A 23,472-nucleotide genomic window follows, 5' to 3' on the forward strand; every position below is an offset into this window, starting at 1 on the left:
AGCAATAAATTCTTATTGCATATTTGTATATAAGACCTCTAGGCATTCTAGGTATGCAAGGTAGTGCGGGATAAGATTCCTGCTTTAGAGAATTTTAAATATGTGTTAGGGAAACAGGGATTAGTGAATACATAGATAAATGCCACTATAAGGATTTAAAAACAATGGACTTAATGTTATAATCTACGTCTTAACAGGAATTTAGATTCAAATCTAAGTCTTGTCTCAGATAAACAAGTCATTTTATTTGTCTAAATTTCTGTTTCCTCATCTATAAAATGGAGATAACAATAAAAATAGCTGACCATTTATTTCACATGAAAGTCAAGGAAATATAATCATTTATGTAAAGGTACCTTTTAATCGATAAGATGGAATATAAAAGTTAATTGTTAATATACCTGCTATTGTGATCAAATAAATCATATATAAAATAAGTATTATGAGAGAGAGATTGTGCATCTTCCAACGCTGATATACTAGTTGGCTGCATCAAAATCATGAAATGGAATATAACATATCAGGTCATGTGGAGTTTGAGCCAAGGAATTTATTTTTAACAAGCTTCGTCAAATGATTTTGATATGCAGAAAGGTTTAGAAACCACTGTGCTACTCTCCTAGAAAGAAATTAGATTTGAATTATACCTAGAAGGAGGGGTAGAGTTTAAATACACAGAATGAGCAGTATTTCCCAGAAAGAGAAAATGATATGAACCAAGACACAGAGTTGAAATTCGCTGATTGATAGTAAGTTCGGTTTGTGTCAGCAGTCTATGTGCTCCAAGAGGCAGAAACAAAGCCTAATGCCTACTTCAGGGCCTCATCCACAATGAGGACTCCATAAATATTTGCTGAATGAATGAATGTATACATGAAAAAAGCCAATACAAATGTTGATGTGGTTTCAGGATACATTAACAGAAGTAGAATGTACCCAAAAAAGAGATGAGGTACTCTGTAGGGATCCAACCACACAGCACAGTAGAAGAAGGGCAATAGACCACTGGCTCTCTGACTATATATTTAGAGAAAGACAGCAAGGCAAGTGAAGGGACCAGAAAAAGTGTCACAAAATAATAACAGAAAACACTTTTATAGTGACTTATGTACAAGCACTTCCCATGAGCGCTGCCATTTAATTCTCCTAACAATATTCTGAGATAGGTAAGTGGTATTATCCACTGTTAGATAAAGTGTGACTTTTTCAAGTTGGTGACAATTTTTACATCTGGAAAAACTAACATGCATTTTCCTTTAAATGGATTGTTAGATTATTAGAAACAAAAGGAAGAAGTAAAAATACAGAGGCGAGATCAAATTCAACAACTGTATCTGAAAGTTGAAAAAAAAAAGTTCACTTAATGCAAATTTCTACTTTGCTTAGGCTGGATTCTAAAAAGAAAAATGAGCCTAAAACATTTCAAAAGTGTTACTTAAGATGCAAATCACCAAAAATAGTCATAATTTTTTTTGCAAATAAAATATCAAAGCTTTTAATCTTCAGATTAGGAAGATATTTGGATGAGGGAGATATTCATAGCTGAAAATTTTCAAAGAAAGGAAAAAGATGAAAACTTTGCCAAAAGTTTTCCACAATTATCTAATCATTCTGGGACTGTTAATTAGAAAGTATTATTTAATTGTATATCCAGTAACAAAAGAACTATGGTGCATATAGCTGATGAATAAATAAAATCTTCCCCCGTGAACGGATGTGATGTATATAGTGTTTGATGATAAAACCATGGATACACTAGGAGGTAATAAAATTAATCATTACTTTTGTATAAAATTTAGAATTTATGTTTATCATATGCAGTTATAACCTGACATTGACCTTGTGTTACACCTTTATGAGAACAATAATATCATGCAACATTTTAGTTTATGGCACATAAAAGATGGAAAGAATTTCAAGAAAAATTTGTTGTGTTATTTAAAATTAATCTCACACAAAGTTGGATTTAAAGTACTTGGAAATGCATTATCGATCAATATAAACAGTAATGCACTAACCTATAGAATTTGTGATTGACGTACAAACAGATATGACCAGAAAGCATGGGGAGATATGAAAAGTCTTGATTGAGGCTATCAATCACTGTTTATATATCACAAAGCATTGTGCCAAAAGTAATTTGTTTTTTTTGTCACGGAAAGCCTTAAGAAAAATTGTTGATTACATTAATGGAAGCTCACTGGATAGCTGAATTTTTACAATATTTGTTCAGAGATTGGAGCAAACATTACTCACTGTCTAATACACTGGTTGTTCTAAGTAAAAATAAAAAACAGGGTACGTAAACTTGGGAATGAGATCCATATTTTTCTAGTTGAAAATTAACTTCATTTGACAAATACCTTTAACAGTTGAGTAATAAAATTTAAGTATTACACTGATATTTTAAGCATTCTTAATGATCTAAATTTGAAAAGACAAACCAATATACTAAATATATCGAATATGTCTAAAAGTTAAAAAATATTTTTTTTATTATTATGGAAACAAATTCAAAAATAATTGCCTATAAATTCCCAGTATTTTTGCCTTAGAATATTATAAAGAAATTTGAACAAAACAAGGTTAGTGAGATTTTCATGTCTCAGTTTTATACCTCAAACTTAAAACAATTATTTTTTAGAGAAGAAGCTGAATTGAAAAACATATCTAGCAGTAGCTTTCAAAACCATAATCAACTGAGCTAAATATGGTGCTCAAAAAGAGAGTTAAATATTGTGACACTGAACACAGAATAATTATTACTTAACTTTACCATTATGATGGGATAAGATTGAATACAAGTTCCCAATTCTAAGTACAAAGAGCATAATGTTATTATTACAATTCATAAAGCCCAATTTGTGTGAGGAGGACATTCTACGTTGACCAAATTAAAAACAAAGGCATGAAATCAGCTCAACAATGCATCAAATACATGCATAATACTTCCTTTATAATTTAAAGGTTGGACTAGAGTAACAAACAGCCAAGGCTTCTTACTTGTCTCAATAAGAACATCTTTCTGATTACTAATTTTATATTTATTTTGGAAATTCTTACATTATATTTAAACATTAATAAAATTATTTGGTATTGACTAGGTTTTTAGTTCATCATATGTTGTAAGTATAATTATTTTATGAAATTTTGTTTCAGTTTTGTACCTATGGACAAGAGTCATTATGTGAACTTTATTTCTTATACAGATTGCCATTAGGAAGTTTGAAAATATCAGTTTAAAACCTGAACTAATAATATTGAGAGTGCTTGTTGAAATAAAAATATTTTATTCCATAAAATAAATCCCAGTTATAATTATACCTTTTGTACTGTCGAGTTTAGCAATGACTTTTTGTTCTGCAACATTCCAAATGATCACTAAATTATCAGTACTGCCACTTGCAAACAGATCAGGATTATGTGGACACCAAGAAATTGCTGTGATTGTTTTTTTATGTTCAGACATAATTGCATGAAGTTTGAATTCATTATAACGGCGATCCAACTAAAACAAAATATATAAATAACATATTTTAGTGCTCCTTTTTAAGATAACACACTATTAATAGTCACGTTACATAAAACTAAAGCTACATACATGAAAATTAGTTCACCTAATAATAAAGACATGAACACATTTCAAGCCTTGGTCTACATTCAAGTGTATTCAGGAATATTCAACCAGCTGAAAAAAAAAACATTAAAAACTGAGAGAATAAAAACACATCCATTTTAAATATAAGTAAAAATAAATGTTTCACATTTAAATATGCATGATAATTCAGAGCTTTATTATATTTTCCATAACTATATCTATTTATGAGAAGAAAAACCTTTGGTTTTGGAATATTTTTTTTTCTGCAATTTTTCACTTATACTTGAATCAAGAAAATTTGGGTTGAATACGTCAACTGCTCATTATTACACTATTAAGATGTCCAAAGCTTCCAGAACAATGATGTCATTCGCTCTTTTAATTTTACTGTTTTTCGGACAGGACATTATATTGTGTTTTTATATGTAAATAGAAAAAATAAACAGCCTACTTTTTCCTATTTCTTTTGTAAATGTGCCTGCATTAATTAGTGAATTAATCTCTATCATTTTTAGCATGTTTTGGAATATGTTGTTTATGTATTTTTGTTATAGTTTTCTCCCCTTTAGCATATAATGAACGTTTCACAGTGCTATTCTAAGTTTTATAAATCATTATGATATTAAATATTTATTACATAAACTTTTTAAAGCCATATGCTTGCAATAAAATCCTAAATGATAAGCAGCCTTCAAATCTCTACATGACTGAATCTCTGCTATTTAGCCAAAGTAATTTGAAATCATGTTTCTACCTGATCCCTCTGAACTTCTTGTTTCTCTTTTACAGCCAATCACCTCCACTTGATGGCCTTCTGCTTGCTGCTCCCTTGGCTTCTAACCACCCTATCCACTGATTTGCTCATGGTTATTCATTCTCCTATTGAGGTCTGAGTTTAAATGTACCTCTTCTGAGACATGTTTTCTGACCATATCTTAATTCATAACTCTCCCGAGAACCTACCCCATGACTCTATCTTATCATACCTGTTTTTTCAGCCTCTGTAGAACACACTTCTTTCTGAAAATTTTACCTATTTATTTGTTTACTTATCTTATCACCTTTCCTTACACCTTACAAGAATATAAGTTCCACAAAAAGACTTTGCCTGTTTCTTCATAGTTGCAATCCTGGTACACAGTAAGGCTTGGTTAATTGAAGATATTCAGTTAATATTATTGAAAGAATAAACACTTATGATCTGTTTAACATCTAAGTAACTTAATGTTTGCCATCGCAGATGATGCTGCAGTGAACATTGTATGTAATTTTTTGACTAATCACATAAGTATTTCCTAAGGCTTTCTATTCTATAATTTCTCTCAGCTATTCTTGGACAACTTTGGATTAAAACATTATTAAAGATAACGCATTACCAATGGAGTTTTCATCTGATTAGCACTGCAGCAATAGTAATTTTAAGCTGACTTACTTAAATACATAATTGTGTTTTCTATACCTTTAGAAATAAATATGATTTTAAGTTTCAAATTATTCAGCAATTTAAGTCACCTATGGTAGATACAGTGAGGATATCTAATGTATCCAAAAGAAAAACCCTACTATATAAGTTAGAAATTAATAGAAGAATCTATTAATATAGTAAATGTGTGAAGAAGCTATGTGGCATATGAGTGACCTTCATTGGCATTACCATACAAATTATCTATAGAGTAACTGTAAGCACACTAGAGAACAATGAACTATTTGCAAGAATTAATCTACTAATGCATTCCTATGATATTTACAATTCAGTAATATTGAACTGTACTATTACATTGAGATTGACCACAAATTACTCTACTTTTAGGGTACATTAGCATATTAGTGCATTACAAAACAACAGTTAAGGAAAAATTCTAACACCATTTCCCATTATCATTTAATCATTCAGAAAAATATAATACAAGTGTGTCATTATCCAGAGTGTGACCGATTATCAGACTTTGACTATGCATTGGTGCTAGGTGTTATTTAATAAATATTTCCTCCGAAAATAATTGTATTATGTTATATTTACATAGCATAATTTTCAAAGCACCTTAATTGAGATGATAATATTTAAAACAATACTTATTAACATAAATTTCATGTTAATGTCACCATTTACATGGTCATGAATACAAAATTAAAATATAATTTTCTATTGGCATACTTTGAAACTAGGTTTTATAGTAGACACTGTAATGAACTGTCCCCTAAGTTTATTTGCATCACCTTCTAAATTAGGATAATTTTTGTTCGTTTCAGTCCTTAATGACATGACAACTTTCATGTACATTGTTTATATTAATAATTTTACCTCAACATTTTTAAATATTCATAATAAAATGTCATCACAAATTTAAGACATAGAAACTTGAAAAAATTAAGTTTTGGTTTCATCCACTGAGTTTCTTTACCATCCTTACTTCAGAAGAATAGTTTGACTTGCTTGATAGCTGTCTCTTCTTTGAGGAGGAAATAAAATACAAGACAGGGACTTAGGATTAGGAGAGAAATTGTGTAGGAGGGATTTGGGAGTGAGAATCTTGGGATTATATAAAGAGTGTAAAGGAGGTAGATGGGAGAATAAAAGAGGTATTTAGAAGTCTTGCTGCTGTGTTGTGTATGAAGGGGGTGAAAATGAAGAAGCGTGAGTTTCATTGAAGTTACATTTCGTTTGCTGGATATTTCTACATTTTAAGAAATGGACCACTTAAAATCTTACTCTATATTGTGGAAAATGGATTGTTTTATACATTAATGCTATTATTTCTTAAATTTTCAATAAAGCAGAAAACAATTAGTAATGAACTAATATGTAGTAATGAAAAGAATTTTTGCTCTAGAATAAAACAAGTTATTCTTAGTCTTAACCGAAGTAAGTTAGAGTTTCAAGATTCTTTCCTTAAACCCATTCATTTAAGACAATTAATGAATATCTTCTAAGTGCCAGAAAGTATGCAAAAATTTGAGAATTAAAAGATAGGAAAGACTCACTTCTAATAAATGAAAGCATGTAGAGAGGCTTTTTATGAGGTCCTTTACTACTAAGAAAGAGGGGAAAATAGCATATAGAAAAGAGTTCATACAGGAGCTGAGATTTGAAAGATGAGAAAGTGTTCTCTAGACAGGCAATGTAAGCAAACTGAAAAATTAGTGTAAGCGAAGGCAAGATATGAAAGACTGAGATGTCTTAGAAAAATGTAATTGGTTTAGTGTACCTGGAACACAGAGTAAGAGAGAGGCAGGAAGATCACAAAAGCATTTGAATGCCATACTACGAAGTTTAGATGTTACTATTAGGGAATGAGTAGCAAGTGAAAGCTTTAAAATTTAGATCTGCATGACAGATAACTGATTACACTGAACAAAAAATTAGAGGGAGCCAAACTAAAAATAGAGACTATTAAGAGATTATTATAATAGGCCGGGCGCGGTAGCTCAAGCCTGTAATCCCAGCACTTTGGGAGGCCGAGACGGGCGGATCACGAGGTCAGGAGATCGAGACCATCCTGGCGAACACGGTGAAACCCCGTCTCTACTAAAAATACAAAAAACTAGCCGGGCGAGGTGGCCGGCACCTGTAGTCCCAGCTACTCGGGAGGCTGAGGCAGGAGAATGGCATAAACCCGGGAGGCGGAGCTTGCAGTGAGCTGAGATCCCGCCACTGCACTCCAGCCTGGGTGACAGAGTGAGACTCCGTCTCAACAAAAAAAAAAAAAAGAGATTATTATAATAGTTTAGGTGAGAAAGATATTAGGAACATACTAGAATCACTCTTGGCTACTAAGGGCACAGGATGTGAGTGGAAGAGGGAGTCAAAGATAACTATCACATTTCTGGTTTAGATGAATGGTTTGCTGGTGACACTGAGATACTGACTTTGAATTTAAGGAGGAAGACTGGACTTTGATTTAACATGCTTATGGCACTTCTATATGAAGAAATTCAGGCGGTTTTTGGCTCTATAAATTATGAACTGATAAGGGGTATCTGAATGGAGCTAGGACATGAAAAAAATAGTTACATGAATTTTTCTCCCAATAATATCTCAAAATATATCTGTCCTAATTTTACTATAATGATCTCTAATGGACTACCCACATTTCGCAACTGATAAAAGAATTTTCTTATATCAAAGTAACCAATAATTTAATGATGTGTTTTCTAAAGGTTTAACTTTTAAAACCTATATGGTATAAATCACAAAACTTTAAAAATATAAATATAAATGAAATTATAGCATTATGTTTTTCATGTAACAAGGACTTAAAATATGTATTCATTAAATATTAATTTTACCTGACATAATTAAAAATGGAAAAGAATTATTATTATTTTACCTGATAAATATAGATAGCCAGAGTCGCACAATATGCAAACCTGTCTCCGCCGGCAGCACACACATCCTTGTTCCATGGCTGACATCCAGCAGCCAGCAATCCCACTTGCCTTACCTGGGACATGTTTGCCTTGAAAAACAAATATGAAGACGTGTCAGTGATTTTCATTATTGATAAACCTCCTCATTGTTTTATGTCTGTCTTCCCCAACCCTTACCTTTATGCCCTGAAAAACATTTTACTAGTACTATTAATTTTGACTTTTATTTTCAGAGAACAGCAGTTGAACTCCCTAAATGTCTGCAGACATCAAGGCAACTTACTTATATATTTATTTATTTTTTATTTTTTATTTTTTTTGAGACAGAGTTTTGCTCTGTCACCCAGGCTGGAGTGCAGTGGCACGGTCTTGGCTCACTGCAAGCTCCACCTCCTGGGTTCACACCATTCTCCTGTCTCAGCCTCCTTGAGTAGCTGTGATTACAGGTGCCCCACCACCACACCTGGCTAATTTTTCTATTTTTAGTAGAGACAGGGTTTCACCATGTTACCCAGGGTGATCTCGATCTCCTGACCTTGTGATCCGCCCACCTAGGCCTCCCAAAGTGCTGGGATTACAGGCGTGAGCCACCGCGCCCAGCCTAAGGCAACTAATTTAAATGAGGAAAGCACGAGATACGATAATGAAGGAACGACAGCTGATACTTGGCCAAGGGCTGGGAAATGCATAAGCAGTGATAGGAACTCAGTGAAATAGAAATTGCACATGCTGTATTAATAGTATCACTGAAGAAGGCCATCCCATGTTGCAAGATTTATGGAACTTCCTAGAAAAACTGAAATATCCAGATTTTTATGTGAAATGTATCCATTTTTGAATACTGGCAATTCATTCAAGGCATTCCCATTTGAATTTAAAACACTATGAGCCAATAATGGAAGGGTTGTGACCTGTGTCATAGAACTTCAGTTTTTACATTGACTCTTCATCCTCACAAAATCTATTTGAGGTGCATAAGACAGGTATACAAGCTGGGTTAACAATACTGTTCACTGTTAGGATGGGGCAGAAAGAAGCTGAAGAGTATCTGAATAAAAATGGTTTATGTGGCAGGACAGAGAATGTTGGAACAGACAACCCCAAAGATGCAGACAATGTAGTGCAGCAGAAGCAGGCCTGGGCAGGAAATAAGGAATTACACCAAGCTTTGCACCAGGCGTAGAGCGTGAGTTGGAGTCAAGCATTAAATCTTACGTCTCTATTTCTTGTATCTAAAATACAGCTTCTGAACTATATTTTCTGTCAGATTCCTCTCAGATAAAAAAAATGCTATGAATCTATCTGTAAACTCTAAATACCTCCAAGATACTAGAGAACAGACAGTAAATGGTGAGGCTGTAAGTCTATGATCATAATGAAAACTCATAAGAAAATCATACTAAGGCAAAAAAACACATCTGTGCAGAGTATTAAACTATGTGGTTATCTAATAAATGACATTCAAAAAAGAAATTATTGACAAAAAATACTTTTTAAAGGTAGAATCCAAGCCGTTATTAGCTATCTTTTCAATATGGTCTAAAATACTGGTCTAAAAATAAAGATAGGAGAGCTCCTAATATGACAGACAATCTTCCATTTACACTACTACAAAGCTATACCAGGCAAATTCAATTTCTCACTATTGTCAATTTCATATCTGATTTTTAAATGAGGAAAAAATGTAAGTAGTGATTATAATCTTAAATATTTTGGTTTGGAAATTAAAGTAGAAAACTGAGAACTATAATAAATTTGGTTTTACATGACTAATATATTGCATAGTCAATATTTAGTCTATGCTGCTCAAAAGCTTCACATAATGTTAATGTCAAAACCACAACATATAAAATATCACACATACAAAACCCACACGCATAAATATACACACATCTGATCTACATCTCAAGTCTTATAGATGCTTGTTCAGTGTATACCCTGAACCTTCCAACTCTTAATCCAATTCTTTTAATGCTCAGCAATTAGTAAATTTTAAATGGTTAAGTTTTCTCCCATAGATCACTAACTCATTTATTTACGAAACTATGTTCTTCATTTTATCTTTTCTACTTCCTATTTTCACTTCTGAAAAGGATCTACTTTCTTCTCATCTCCTCTTCCATTCTTCTCCAATTCTTTCTGTCTTCATCTCATTAAATCCCCTTATCTGAGCAGAATTAGTGATAGATTTAGAAAAAAAGGTAAATAAATTACTTGAAGTATAAGCTGGCATGATAAAGCAACAGAGCTACCAATCTTTAGTGCTTTTATGTATTCAGAAACTTTCCTGCTCTAATGACACCTGTATTTCCTCAAACATTAGCATTCAGGGTAAATAAAAAATATATACATTTCTTTTTTTTTTTTACCCTTACTAATCTTACAGTATCTTTCACTGAAAATGTACATTATTTCAGCCACATTGTGAGTTACATTGACTTTTGGAGAGTATGTGGAGATCTTTTGAATTACTATTTATAACATTTGCATCTAAGTAAAAATGTCTTTTGATTTCTGTTTAACCAAATATTGAGTTTATATTTGGAAAAGAAACATAATTAAAGAAAAATCTTTAAACACACAATTAAAATGAAGTCATTTGGCCAAGCACAGTGGCTCATGCCTGTAATCCCCCAGCACTTAGGGAGGCCAAGATGGGTGGATCACTTGAACCCAGGAGTTCAAGACGAGTCTAGGCAACATAAGGAGATTCTATCTCTACAAAAATACAAAAATTAGCCAGGGGTGGTGGTGCGCGCTTGTAGCCCTAGCTTCTTGGGAAGCTGAGGTGGGAGGATTGCTTTAGCCTGAGAGGTACAAGTTGCAGTGAGCTGTGATCGCACCACTGCACTCTTGCCTGGGAGACACAGCAAGTCTCAAATAAACAAATACATAAATAAAAGTCATTTAAAATTTTTCACTTTTTTGTAACTTTTTCACATTTTTCATAATTAACAAACAATTCCTAGAAAAACAGCAAAACTAAGCAAAAAGTACAGAGAGTTCCCATATGCCCTTCATAGCCTCCCCCCACCACATAACAGGAGTTTCCCCACTATTAACACTCAGCATCAGATGGCACATGTTAAAACTGATGAGTCTATATTGACACATCATTATCACCCAAAGCCCACAGTTTACATTAGGGCTTATTCTTGATGGTCTCCATCATACAGGTTTTCACAAATGTGTAATGATATGTATCCACCATTACAGTATGGGAAAGGATAGCTTCACTGCTCTAAAAAGTTCTTTGTGCTGGCCGGGCGCAGTGGCTCACGCCTGTAATCCCAGCACTTTGGGAGGCCGAGGCGGGTGGATCACGAGGTCAGGAGTTCAAGACCAGCCTGGCCAAGATGGTGAAACCCCGTCTCTACTAAAGATACAAAAAATTAGCCGGGCGTGGTGGTGGGTGCCTGTAATCCCAGCTACTTGGGAGGCTGAGGCAGAGAATTTCTTGAACCCAGGAGGCAGAGGTTGCAGCGAGCCGAGACTGTGCACTCTAGCCTGGGTGACAGAGTGAAACTCTGTCTCAAAAAAAAAAAAAAGTCCTTTGTGCTCTACCTATTCATCTCCCCACCCCCCCCCCCCCAATTCCTGGCAACAACTAATCTTTTAATGTTTCCATAGTTCTGCCTTCCCACAAAGTCACATAGTTGGAACCACAGAGTAGCCTTTACAGACTGCCTTCTTTCAGTTAGTAATTCGCATTGCCTTCATGTCTTTTCATGGCTTGAGAGCTCATTTCTTTTTTTTTCTCCATTTTTTATTGCAGTAAAATATGCATAACATAAAATCTAACTTCTTAACCACTTTTAAGTGTACAATTCATAATGTGCAACCAGGAGTGTGAGGTTGCAGTGAACTATGACCGTGCCACTGCACTCCAGTCTGGGTGATAGAGAGAGACCCTGTCTTGGGGGGTGGGGGAGAGGGAGGCAAGTAGGGAGGGCAGGAGGAAGAAGGGAGGGAGGGAGGAAGGAAGGAAAAAAGGAAGGAAGGGAAAAACACTATTAACAGTACCCAAATAATGGGAGAAAATATTTGTAAACCACATATCTGATAAGGGATTAATATCCCAAATATAGGGAGAATTCCCAAAACTCAACAATGACAAAGAAACATGATTTATCTGATTCAAAAATGGGCAAAGGACTTGAATACATAATGTCCTCAAGTTTCATCCCTGTTGTAGTGTATGTCAGAATTTCCTTCTGATTTAAAGCTGAATAATACTCCATTGTGCATATATGCCATATTTCCTTATCCATGTGTCTATGAATTGTCACCTGGATTGCTTCCACGTTTTAGCTATTACACAAAAAATGCTGCGATGAAAATTGATGTACAAATATCTCTTCCACGCCCTGCTTTCAATTTTGGGGGGTTTACATGCAGAAGTGGGATACTACATCAAATAATAATTTTATTTTTACTTTTTTGCAAAACTACCATACTGTTTTCCACAGCAGCAATTCCATTTTACATTACAACAAACGGGGCACAAGTGTTTGGATAACTCTACATCCTGACCAACACATGCTATTTTCTGTTATTTGATAGTAGCCATTCTAATTGGTGCGAGATGGTGTTTTTTTGTTCTTTTGATTTGCATTTCCCTGAAGATTAATAATGTTGAGCATCTTTTCATGTGCTTATCAGTCATTTCTGTAACATCTTTGGTGAAACATCTATTTAAGTACCTTGTCCATTTTTCAACCAGGTAAATCACGTTTCTTTGTAATTGTTAAATTTTAGGAGTTCTTCCTATATTTGCGATATTAATCCTCTATCAGATATGTGATTTACAAATATTTTCTTCATTGTGTTGGTTGCTGTCCATTTTACTGTTGATAGGATTTTTCTTTTCTTCTTCTTCTTTTTCTTTTTCTACAGACAGGTTTCTTTCTGGAGTATAGTGGCATGATCATAGTTCACTGCAACCTCAAACAACTAGGCTCAAGTGATCCTGCTGCCTCAGACTCCCAAGTGGCTAGGCCTACAGGCATGCATCATCATGCCTGGCTATTTTCTGTTGTTGTTGAAACAGTCTCACCATGCTGCACAGGTTGGTCTCGAACTCCTGGCCTCAAGTGATCATCCTGCCTCAGCCTCCCGAAGTGCTGAGATCACAGAGGTGAGTCACCATGCCTGGCCACTGTTTTTCTTTTGATGCACAGAATTTTTAATTTTCATGAAATCCAGTTTGCATGTTTTGTGCTTTTGATGCCTGTGCCTTTGGTATCATATTCCAGACATTGCTGTCAAATCCAATGTTGTGAAGCTTTTGCCCTCTGTTTCCTTCTAAAAGTTTTATAGATATTGGTCTTAAATTCAGTGTCTTTGATCCATGTTAATCTTTTATATGGTGTTAGGTAAGAGTCCAATTTCATTCTTTGGCATGTGGATATTTCATTTTCCCAGCACCATATGTTAAGACTGGCCTTTCTGCATTGAATGGTATTGCCACTCTTGTCAAATGATATTTGGTCATATATGTAAGGGGATAGTTCTGAAGTCTCTATTCTATTCCATTGGCCTATATACCTGCCTTTATGCTGGTATGACACTGTTTTGATTACTGTAGTATTGCAACAAGTTTTGAAATCAGAAAATGTGAGTCCTTCAGTTTTGTTATTCAGGGTCTCTTGAGTTTCTATATCAATTTTAGGATGACTTTTTAAAATTCTTGCATTTGCCCGTTTCATCTAGGTTATCAAATTAGTTGGTGTACAATTGTTCCTACTACTGTCTTATAATGTTTTTAATTTCTTTATCATCTGTAGAGATGTTCCAATTTTTGTGATTTTAATAATTTGAGTATTCTCTCTTTTTTTTAGTCTATCCAGCTACAGGTTTGACAATTTTGTTGATCTTTTTCTCTATTTTTTTTTTCTATTCTCTATTTCATTTATCGCTGCTTGGATATTATATCTTTCATTCTAGTTTTGAGTTTAGTTTATTCTTTTGTTAGTTCCTTAAGTTGTAAAAATAGGTTGCTAATTTGAGATCTTATAAATGCTTTAATGAAATTATTTATGGCTACAAATTTTCCCTCTGGCATTGATTCCACAGCATCCCATAAGTTTTGGTATGTTGTGTTTTTGTGTCACTCATCTTTAAGAGTTCTCTACTTTTCCTTGTGATTTCTTCTTTCATCCATTGGTTGTTTGAGAGTGTGTTAATGTCCATAAATTTGTGAATTTTTCAGTTCTCTTTCTGTTACTGATTTCTAACTTTATCCCGCAGTGTTCAGAGAAGACACAACGTAGGATAACTACTTTTTAAAATCTATTGAGGCTTAATATTTGGACAAACATATTGCCCATCCTGGAAAATGTCACATGTGCACTTGAGAAAAATGTGTATGCAGTTATGGAGTAGGGTGTTCTGTATATGTCTGTTAGATCTAGGTGGATTAATATATTGTTTGAGTCCTCAGTTTCCTTGCTTATTTTCTGCCTGATGTATTCATTATTGAGAATGGGGTACTGAATTATACAACTATTATTGTAGAACTATCTATCCTTTCAATTCAGTTAGTTTTTGCTTCATATATTTTGATGGTGTTTTTTGGGTGTATAAATGATTGTAATTGTTATATTTTGCTGCATTGAAACTTTATTAATATATAGTGCCCTTCTTTGACTTTTCTGAACTTTTTTGATTAAAAATCAATTTCATCTAATATTAATATAGGCATGCCTGCTTTCTTTTTGCTACTCTGTGCACGGAAAAAAATTTTTCCCTCCTTTTACTTCCAATCTATTTGTGTCTTTGGATCTCAAGTGAATCAACTGTAGACAGCATATAGATGGACCTTTTATTTTTTATTATTATACTTTAAGTTCTAGGGTACATGTGCACAACATGCAGGTTTGTTGCATATGTATACATGTGGCATGTTGGTGTGCTGCACCCATTAACTCGTCATTTACATGGGGTATATCTCCTAATGTTATCCCTCCCCCTCCCCCCACCCCACGACAGGCCCCAGTGTGTGATGTTCCCCTTCCTGTGTCCAAGTGTTCTCATTGTTCAATTCCCACCTATGAGTGAGAACATGTGGTGTTTGGCTTTTTGTCCTTGCGACAGTTTGCTAAGAAAGATGGTTTCAGCTTCATCCATGTCCCTACAAATGACATGAACTCATCCTTTTTAACGGCTACATAGTATTCCATGGTGTATATGTGTGACATTTTCTTAATCCAATCTATCATTGATGGACAATTGGGTTGGTTCCAAGTCTTTGCTATTGTGAATAGTACCACAATAAACATACATGTGCATGTGTCTTTATAGCAGCATGATTTATAATCCTTTGGTTATATATCCAGTAATGGGATGGCTGGGTCAAATGGTATTTCTAGTTCTAGATACTTGAGGAATCGCCACACTGTCTTACACAATGGTTGAACTAGTTTACAGTCCCACCAACAGTGTAAAAGTGGTGTTCCTATTTCTCCACATCCTCTCCAACACCTGTTGTTTCCTGACTTTTTAATGATCGTCATTCTAACTGGTGTGAGATGGTATCTCATTGTGGTTTTGATTTGGATTTCTCTGATGGCCAGTGATGATGAGCATTTTTTTCATGTGTCTGTTGGCTGCATAAATGTCTTCTTTTTAAAAATGTCTGTTCATATCTTTCACCCACTTTTGGATGGGGTTGTCTGTTTTTCTTCTTGTAAATTTGTTTGAGTTCTTGGTAGATGCTGGATATTAGCCCTTTGTCAGATAAGTAGATTGCAAAAATTTTCTCCCATTCTGTAGGTTGTCTGTTCACTCTGATGGTAGTTTCTTTTGCTGTGCAGAAGCTCTTTAGTTTAATTAGATCCCATTTGTCAATTTTGGCTTTTGTTACCATTGCTTTTGGTGTTTTTGACATGAAGTCCTTGCCTTTGCCTATGTCCTGAATGGTACTGCCTAGGTTTTCTTCTAGGGTTTTTATGGTTTTAGGTCTAACATTTAAGTCTTTAATGATGGATCTTTTTTTAAAATCAATTCTGCCAATCTCTGTCTTTTGTTTGAAGAGCTTAATATCCATCTACATTTACAGTAATTATTGATAAAGGACTTACTTCTGTCATTTTGCTATTCATTTCCAATATGCTTCATAGCTTTTTTGTCCTCATTTCCTGCAACACTTTTGTCTTTTGTGTTTAAAAGTTAATTTTTGCAGTGAAACTTTGAATTCCTTTCTCATTTTCTTCTGTCTATAACCTATAGCTATTTTCTTTGTGGCTACCATGGAGATTAAACTTAACATGCTAAAGTTACAAGACTCTAATTTAAATTTATTCCAAATTAGTTTCAATTATATACAAAACCTGAGCTCCTTTAAAACTCCAACCCCACACCTTTAAGTTGTTGATGCCAAAAAAATTACATCTTTATATATTGTGTGGCCTGAAACACAAACAAATTAATTATTTTAAATACATTAGTTTCTTAAATTAAGAGAAGACAAAATGTGGAATCACCAACCAAAGTTACAATAATACTACTTGTATACTAAGAATTTTTAAAATATTTTATTTGTTTAAATGATGATGAAGACAAACAATAGCATTCCACATCACTGTTTCCAAATACTAGCACTTATAATTGTCCATGTATTTACCTTTATTAAGATCTTTATTTTTTCATATGGCTTTGAGTTACTGTCTAGTGACATTTCATTTCACCCTGCAGAACTTTCCTGAGCATTTCTTCCAAAGCAGGTTTAAAGATAATGAACTCCCTCAGTTTTTGCTTATTGGGAAATGTATTTTCTCCCTCACTTCTGAAAGACAGTTTTGCAGGATAAAAGATACTTGGTTGACATTTTTTTCTTTTAGCACTTTAAATATATTGGCCCATTTCCTTCCAGTCTCCAAAGTTTCATATCAGAAATCTGTTGTTTATACTATCGAGGATCCCTGTACATATGTATTAATCACTTCTTTCTTATTGATTTCCAGATTCACTCTGTTTTTCAAGATTTGATTATGATGTGTCTCCATTGTGGGTCTGTTTCAGTTCAAATTCTTGGAGTTTGCTGAAACTCTTGGAAATTTACTTCATGTTTTTCATCAAATTTGAAGAGTTTTCTGCCATTATTTCTTCAAATATTCTTTCTTCTCTTCCATCTCTCGCTCTTCCCCTTTGGTACTCCCACATGAGTGCATACTGGTAGGTTTCATAGTGTCCCTTATGTCCCTTTGGTTTTGCTCACTTCTCTTCAATCTCTTTCTGTTCCTTAGACTCAATATTTTCTATTGTCTTATCTTCATATTTGCTAATATTTTCTTCTTAAATGTCTTTGAATTCTTCTATTTTACTTAAGTTATTATATTTTTCAGCCCTACAATTCTTTTTCTGGTTTTCTATCTCCTTATTATCTCCATTTTGTTCAAACATTGTTTTCTTGACTTTCTCCATATCTCCCTTTAGTTTTTAAGCATCCCAAGACAGTTGTTTTAAAGTCTTTGTCTAGTAGATCTTTCATCAGGTCTTTTTCAAAAAGCATCTGTTTATTTTTTTCCACTGAAAGAGCCATAATTTTCTGTTTCTTTTTAGGGATTGTGGCTTTCTGTTGAACACTGGATACTTGAATCTAGTAATATGGTAACTCTGGAAATCAGAGTCTCCTCCTTCCTCAGGATTTGCGGTTTTTGTTTTCACTTATTATTTTTGTTTTCAATTGTTGTGGGCTGTCTCTGTGCCAAGGATCATCCTCAGGTATAAACATAAGGACTTCTCAGGGTTATTCTGAACTTGTGTCTTTCTCTGTTCATGCACAGTAACTTCCTAATTTTCTTTGTATAGGCAGTTGCTTTTGAATTGCATAGGCTTTAATTGTTGGCTCCCAAAAGGGTAAAAAGAAAAAAATTAAGGGATTCAGCCCTTTAAGTCCCCTTGAAATCACTTCGGCTGGAGGGGGAGGAGATTGTAACAGTGGAGGTAGGTGCAATACCAATGGCTGCCTGCCTCTTTGTCTGCACTTCTGTGGTCAGCAGCAGTAGATTCCTGATATACAAAGGACAGAGTGCTTTTTTTTTTTCTACCCTGGTTCAAATAAGCTGCTTGCAAGATACTTCTGGGGTATATGCTCAGTTGTCTGCCCTGGAACTTGAGGTGAGGGATGAGTAGCTGCCACTGTGCTGGGAACTAAAACTTACTAACTTCAATTTATCATCCAAGCCTTCCCCTGGAAGTTGCAAGCCTTCACAGATTCTGGTATTACAAAAGAATTACATCAGACAGACTGTACCGGTGCAATTGTTGTCTAGGTGGGGAGAGAGATTTCTAGTGCCTTTCATGGCTTAATGGCTCATTGCTTTTTAGTGCAGAATAATATTTATTTATCTAGATGTAGTGTAGTTTATTTATTCACCAGTCTACTGAAGGACTGTTGCTTCCGTGTTTTAGCAATTATGCTTAAAGCTGCTATAAACATCCATGTGCAGGTTTTTGGGTGGACACAGCTTTTTAATTCATTTAGATAAATACCAAGGAACACAATTGCTGGACCATATAGTAAGAATACGTTTAGCTTTGTAAAAACCCATCAAACTGTCTTCCATAAGGTCTGTGTCATTTTGTATTCCCATTAGAAATGAGAGTTCCTGTTGCTCCACATCCTTGCCAGCATCTGGTGTTTGGATATTAGCCATTCTAATAGATATGTAGTGGTATCTAATTGATTTAATTTGCAATTCCCAAAGACAAATGATGTTGAACATCTTTTCACATGCTCACTGGTCATGTATATATAGGCTTTGGTGAGGTATCTGTTCAGCTCTTTTGCCCACTTTAAAACCAGGCTGGTCAATCTTCTAGTTACTGAGTTATATGAATTATTTGTATATTTTGGATAATAGATCTTTAGCAGATGTGTCTTTTGCAAATACTTTCTTCCATTCTGTGGTTTGCCTTCTTATTCTGTTGATATTGTTAAAATTGAAGATTTTCATTTTAATAAAGTCCAGCTTATCAATTAGTTCTTTCATAGAACATACCTTTTTTATCTAAAAAGTGCTAGCGAAACCCACAGTCATCCAGGTTTTCTCTTATGTTACCTTCTACGAGTTTCATAGGTTTGCATTTTACATGTAGTCCTATGTTGCATTTGGGGTTATTTTTTGTAAAAGATATAAGGCCTGTGTCTAGTTTTTTTTTTTTTAACATTGTATATCCAGTTATTCCAGCCTCATTTTTTGAAAAGACTATCTTAGTTTCACTGCATTGCCTTTGCTTCTTTATCAAATATCAGTTGAGTATATAAATGTGGGTCTATTTCTAAGCTCTCTATTCTGTTCCATTGATCTATTTGTCTATCCTTTTGCAGATACCACAGCTATCTTTTTTATTGGAGCTATATAATAAGTCTTTAAGTTGGGTAGTGTTAGTTCTCCAACTTTGTTCTCCTTCAATCCATTCCTGCATGTTGTCTGCTTTTACCATTAAAGTTATTAGCAAATTAATTGCAGGGTTTTTTTTTAATTCCTTGTCTGATAATACCAACATTTCTGTCGTATCTGACTCTGGTTCGGATGCTTTACCTGTCTATTCAAACTGTATTTTTTTGCCTTTTTGTTTATCATGTAAATTTTTGTGAGGTGCACATGATGAACTGCATAAAAGAAAATGCTGTAAACAGGCCTTTAGTAATGTAGTGGTAAGATGTGGGGGTAGAGTGAGCATTATAAAGTCCTATGATTAGGCCTCAGTCACATGCCCATGACCAGTGCTTCTCAGTCCCCCCAGCCCTGCTTAGGTGGGACAGGACGGCTAAGGAAGGGCTGGTGTTGGGTATTTTCCTTCTCCCAGGTAGGTAAGGATCTTATAAAACCCTAGAGTGTTACACTCTGGACAAATAAGTTCTCTTGAGGTTAGGTCTTAAGAACAGAATGCCATGATCCTAAAATTCATATAGAACCAAACAAGAGCACAAATAGCCTATGCAATCCAAAGCCAAAGGAATAAAGCTGGAGGCAATGCATTACCTGACTTCAAATTATATTACAAGACTATGGTAACCAAAACAGCATGGTACTGGCATAAAAAATAGACATATAGATCAATGGAAGAGAACAGAGATCCCAGAAATAAAGCCACATACCTACAGTGAATTGATCTTCAACAAGGCCAACAAGAACACAGAGTGGGGAAACAACACCCTTTTCAATAAATAGTGCTGGAAAAATTAGACATTCATATACAGGAGAATAAAACTAGACCCATATCTATCACCATATAAAAAAAACAATTCAAGATGTATTAAAGACTTAAATGCAAGATCAGAAACTATAAAAATACTAGAAGAAAACCTAAGGGAAACTCTTATGGACATTCATCTAGGCAAGGAATGTATACTATGACCTCAAAAGCACAGACAACAAAAAAAAAAAAATAGACAAATGGGACTTAATTAAACTAAAGAGCTCCTGCACAACAAAAGAAATAATCAACAGAGAGAACACACAACCTGTAGAACAGGAGAAATATCTGCAAACTATTCATCCAACAAGGGACTAATATCCAGAATATACAAAGAAACCAAATAACTCGACAACAGCAAAAATACAAATAATCCCATTAAAAACTGGGCAAAGGACATGAGTAGACATTTTTCTGAAGAAGACATACAAATGGCCAAGAGGTATATGAAAAAATGCTCAACATCACTGATCATCAGAGAAATGCAAATTAAAACCACAATGGGATATAATCTTCCACCAGTCAGTGTCTATTATTAAAAAGACAGAAATAATAGATGTTGGTGAGGATGTGGGGAAAAGAGAATTCATACACTGTTGGTGCGAATGTAAATTAATACACCTTCTATGAGAAGCAGTATGGAAATTTCACAAATAAATAAAATTAGAGCTACTATATGATCCAGTAATCCTACTACTGTGTGGCTACCCAAAGGAAAATAAATCATTATAGCAAAAAGATACCTGCATTCATATGTTTATTGCAGCACTATTTGCAATAGCAAAGCTATAGAATCAACTTAAGTGTCTATCAACAGATGATTGGATAACAAAAATGTAGTATATATACACAGTGGAATACTATTCAGCCATCAAAAATCATGTATTTTGCAGCAACATGGATGGAGCTGAAGGTCATTACCTTAAGGGAAACAAGCCATGCACAAAGAGTCACATATCATGTGTTCTCATTCATAAGTGGGTAGTAAAAAATGTGTACACATGGATGCAAAAGTGGAATGTTAGACAAGGGTGACTCCAAAGTGTGAAGGAGTGGGAGGGGTGGATGATGAGAAATTACTGAATGGTACAATGTACATTATTCAGGTGACGGATACCCTAAAAGCCCTGATTTGATCACTATGCAATCTACGCATGTAACAAAATTGTACTTGTACTCCATAATTTTATACGAATTATTTTAAAAGTTGGTTAAAAATAAAGAACAGAAAGCTCTAGTGTAATTAAGTGGTTTCTTTTCCCCTCCCGCTGCTGGAAGCAAGAGGATATTCTTCTCTAATATTCACCCTGAATACCAGTTTAGAGTTCCTGGAAGTAAAACGTACAAAAGCTCCCCCACCACTCCCATTACTGGGTTCCTGTGAAGTTTTTAACTCTCAGACTTGACCATATTGTACTTCCAGCAATTTATCAGTTACAGTTCAGATTTTCTTACTCTGGCAGCGATGCCCAGGTTGGTTTCTTCTAAGTGATTTCTGCTCTGGTAAGTTGTGATTCTCTGCAACCGCATTTCCACCTCAATAATTTTGAGGGCAGTGATGTGCCTTGTGCCCTTACTTCTCAGGTGGATCTAGGAAGAGTTGTTGATTTTTCAAAGTGTTCAATTTTTTACTGGTTAAAATGGAGTAGCAACTTCTAAGCTGCTTTCATCCTGAACTAGAAACCAGCAGTTTCTCTGCTTATTTATTAAAAACAAAAATAAAGTTCTAAATTTGTGCCAACACATTCTGACTTTAACTAAGAGTATATCTTGATTTATTATTTTTTAGTTTCCAAAATTAGATAATACAAGCATTTCTATGTTGACATAAAATTTGGTGTACCTTTGATCTTAAATAGCTTTTACAGGTCTTACAATCCAACAACTTAAATCCTGTTGAAATTCAGAGTTGAATAACTTGCTAAACCAGATATTAAAATAATAAATAGGACAAAACAGAATAGATATTTCAAAACAAAATAGATATTTCAAAACAATAGATATTTTTAAAACTCTATGATTCTGAATAAAAGATAAAAAGCATATCATACATTATTGAATATATAAATATCATTGCATTTAAAGTCTGAATTATGTATTCAAGCAAAGTCTAATATGTGAATTTCTAGATTTCTTTTCAAAAGGACTAAAAAAGATATGCAATAATTATGCAGTCTTAATTAAATTATATCTACAATTGCCAAGGAGATGAAACAGAATGTCCAGAGCCTGTTGTTATCTTTGTAGTCAGCATCAATTGTTACTCAATCATGATTCTGCATTACTAAAAACAGAAAATGGTCCACTGAAAGTCCATTTCAAAATATAAATTTATATTTTAAATATAAATCCTACAAAATATGTCACATTTAAAGGTAAATAAACATATTTAGACAGGTAATATATTGCAGATAAATATTTTACAAAGCCTTTATTATCCTTACTTTAGAATGGTTCATTAATATGTGAACCACTCAAGAATTTTTGTGTCTATTTCAAAGATTTGTTGCTTCAGAACATACAATCTTTTTGGCCCAGAAACAACATACACACTTTGCCAATGAAGTACTAAACACTGTAGCTCACTGAATAATGCAGATTTATAATGGATTTAGGAAGAAACTCTGAGCATTGTGTCACCCCACATAGAACTGATAGCATCCGTCGTCTGGCAACTATAGCCTTTGCAATGATATATATTTTTGTTGTTGTTTAACTCAAATTGTATTTTTGGATTCAATCTCATACCATATGAAACACACATACACAAAAAATAATCATATTAAATTTATTCTTAGGTTCAATAGGGAATAGATGGTGAAGATGCTTTTCGCAAAGTGAATAAAGAAAGTGATAGGATATATCTACATTAGTTTGGCACAGGTAATAAAACTCGCTTTTAAATATGTAAGATTATTAGGATTTAAAATAATCATAGGCCGGGCGCAGTGGCTCAACCCTGTAATCCCAGCACTTTGGGAGGCCGAGACGGGCGGATCACGAGGTCAGGAGATCAAGACCATCCTGGCTAACACGGTGAAACCCTGTCTCTACTAAAAAATACAAAAACAAAAACTAGCCAGGCGAGGTGGCGGGCGCCTGTAGTCCCAGCTACTCGGGAGGCTGAGGCAGGAGAATGGTGTAAACCCGGGAGGCGGAGCTTACAGTGAGCTGAGATCCGGCCACTGCACTCCAGCCCGGGCCACAGAGCGAGACTCCGTTCCAAAAAAAATAATAATCATCATAACAAAAATTATAAAACTAAAGTTCATATATATGTGTTTGTATAAACATAGTCACAT

At 34.3% G+C, this 23,472-nt stretch overlaps 1 protein-coding gene across 2 annotated transcripts in view; it reads right to left on the reverse strand.

The window, feature by feature from the left end:
• Positions 1-23,472, reverse strand: part of WDR17 (WD repeat domain 17) — a 113,726-nt gene that overhangs the window by 57,361 nt on the left and 32,893 nt on the right. For both annotated transcript variants that reach the window (XM_030919050.1, XM_010384075.2), the window contains exons 2-3: positions 7,927-8,055; positions 3,325-3,508 (exon numbers count right to left, since the gene is read on the reverse strand). In XM_030919050.1, the coding sequence (XP_030774910.1) occupies positions 3,325-3,508; positions 7,927-8,049 (307 nt within the window). In that variant the 5' untranslated portion in view covers positions 8,050-8,055. The remainder of the gene's footprint in view (positions 1-3,324; positions 3,509-7,926; positions 8,056-23,472) is intronic.

Source organism: Rhinopithecus roxellana, chromosome 2 (assembly GCF_007565055.1).
Source record: "Rhinopithecus roxellana isolate Shanxi Qingling chromosome 2, ASM756505v1, whole genome shotgun sequence".
Lineage (NCBI taxonomy): Eukaryota > Metazoa > Chordata > Mammalia > Primates > Cercopithecidae > Rhinopithecus > Rhinopithecus roxellana.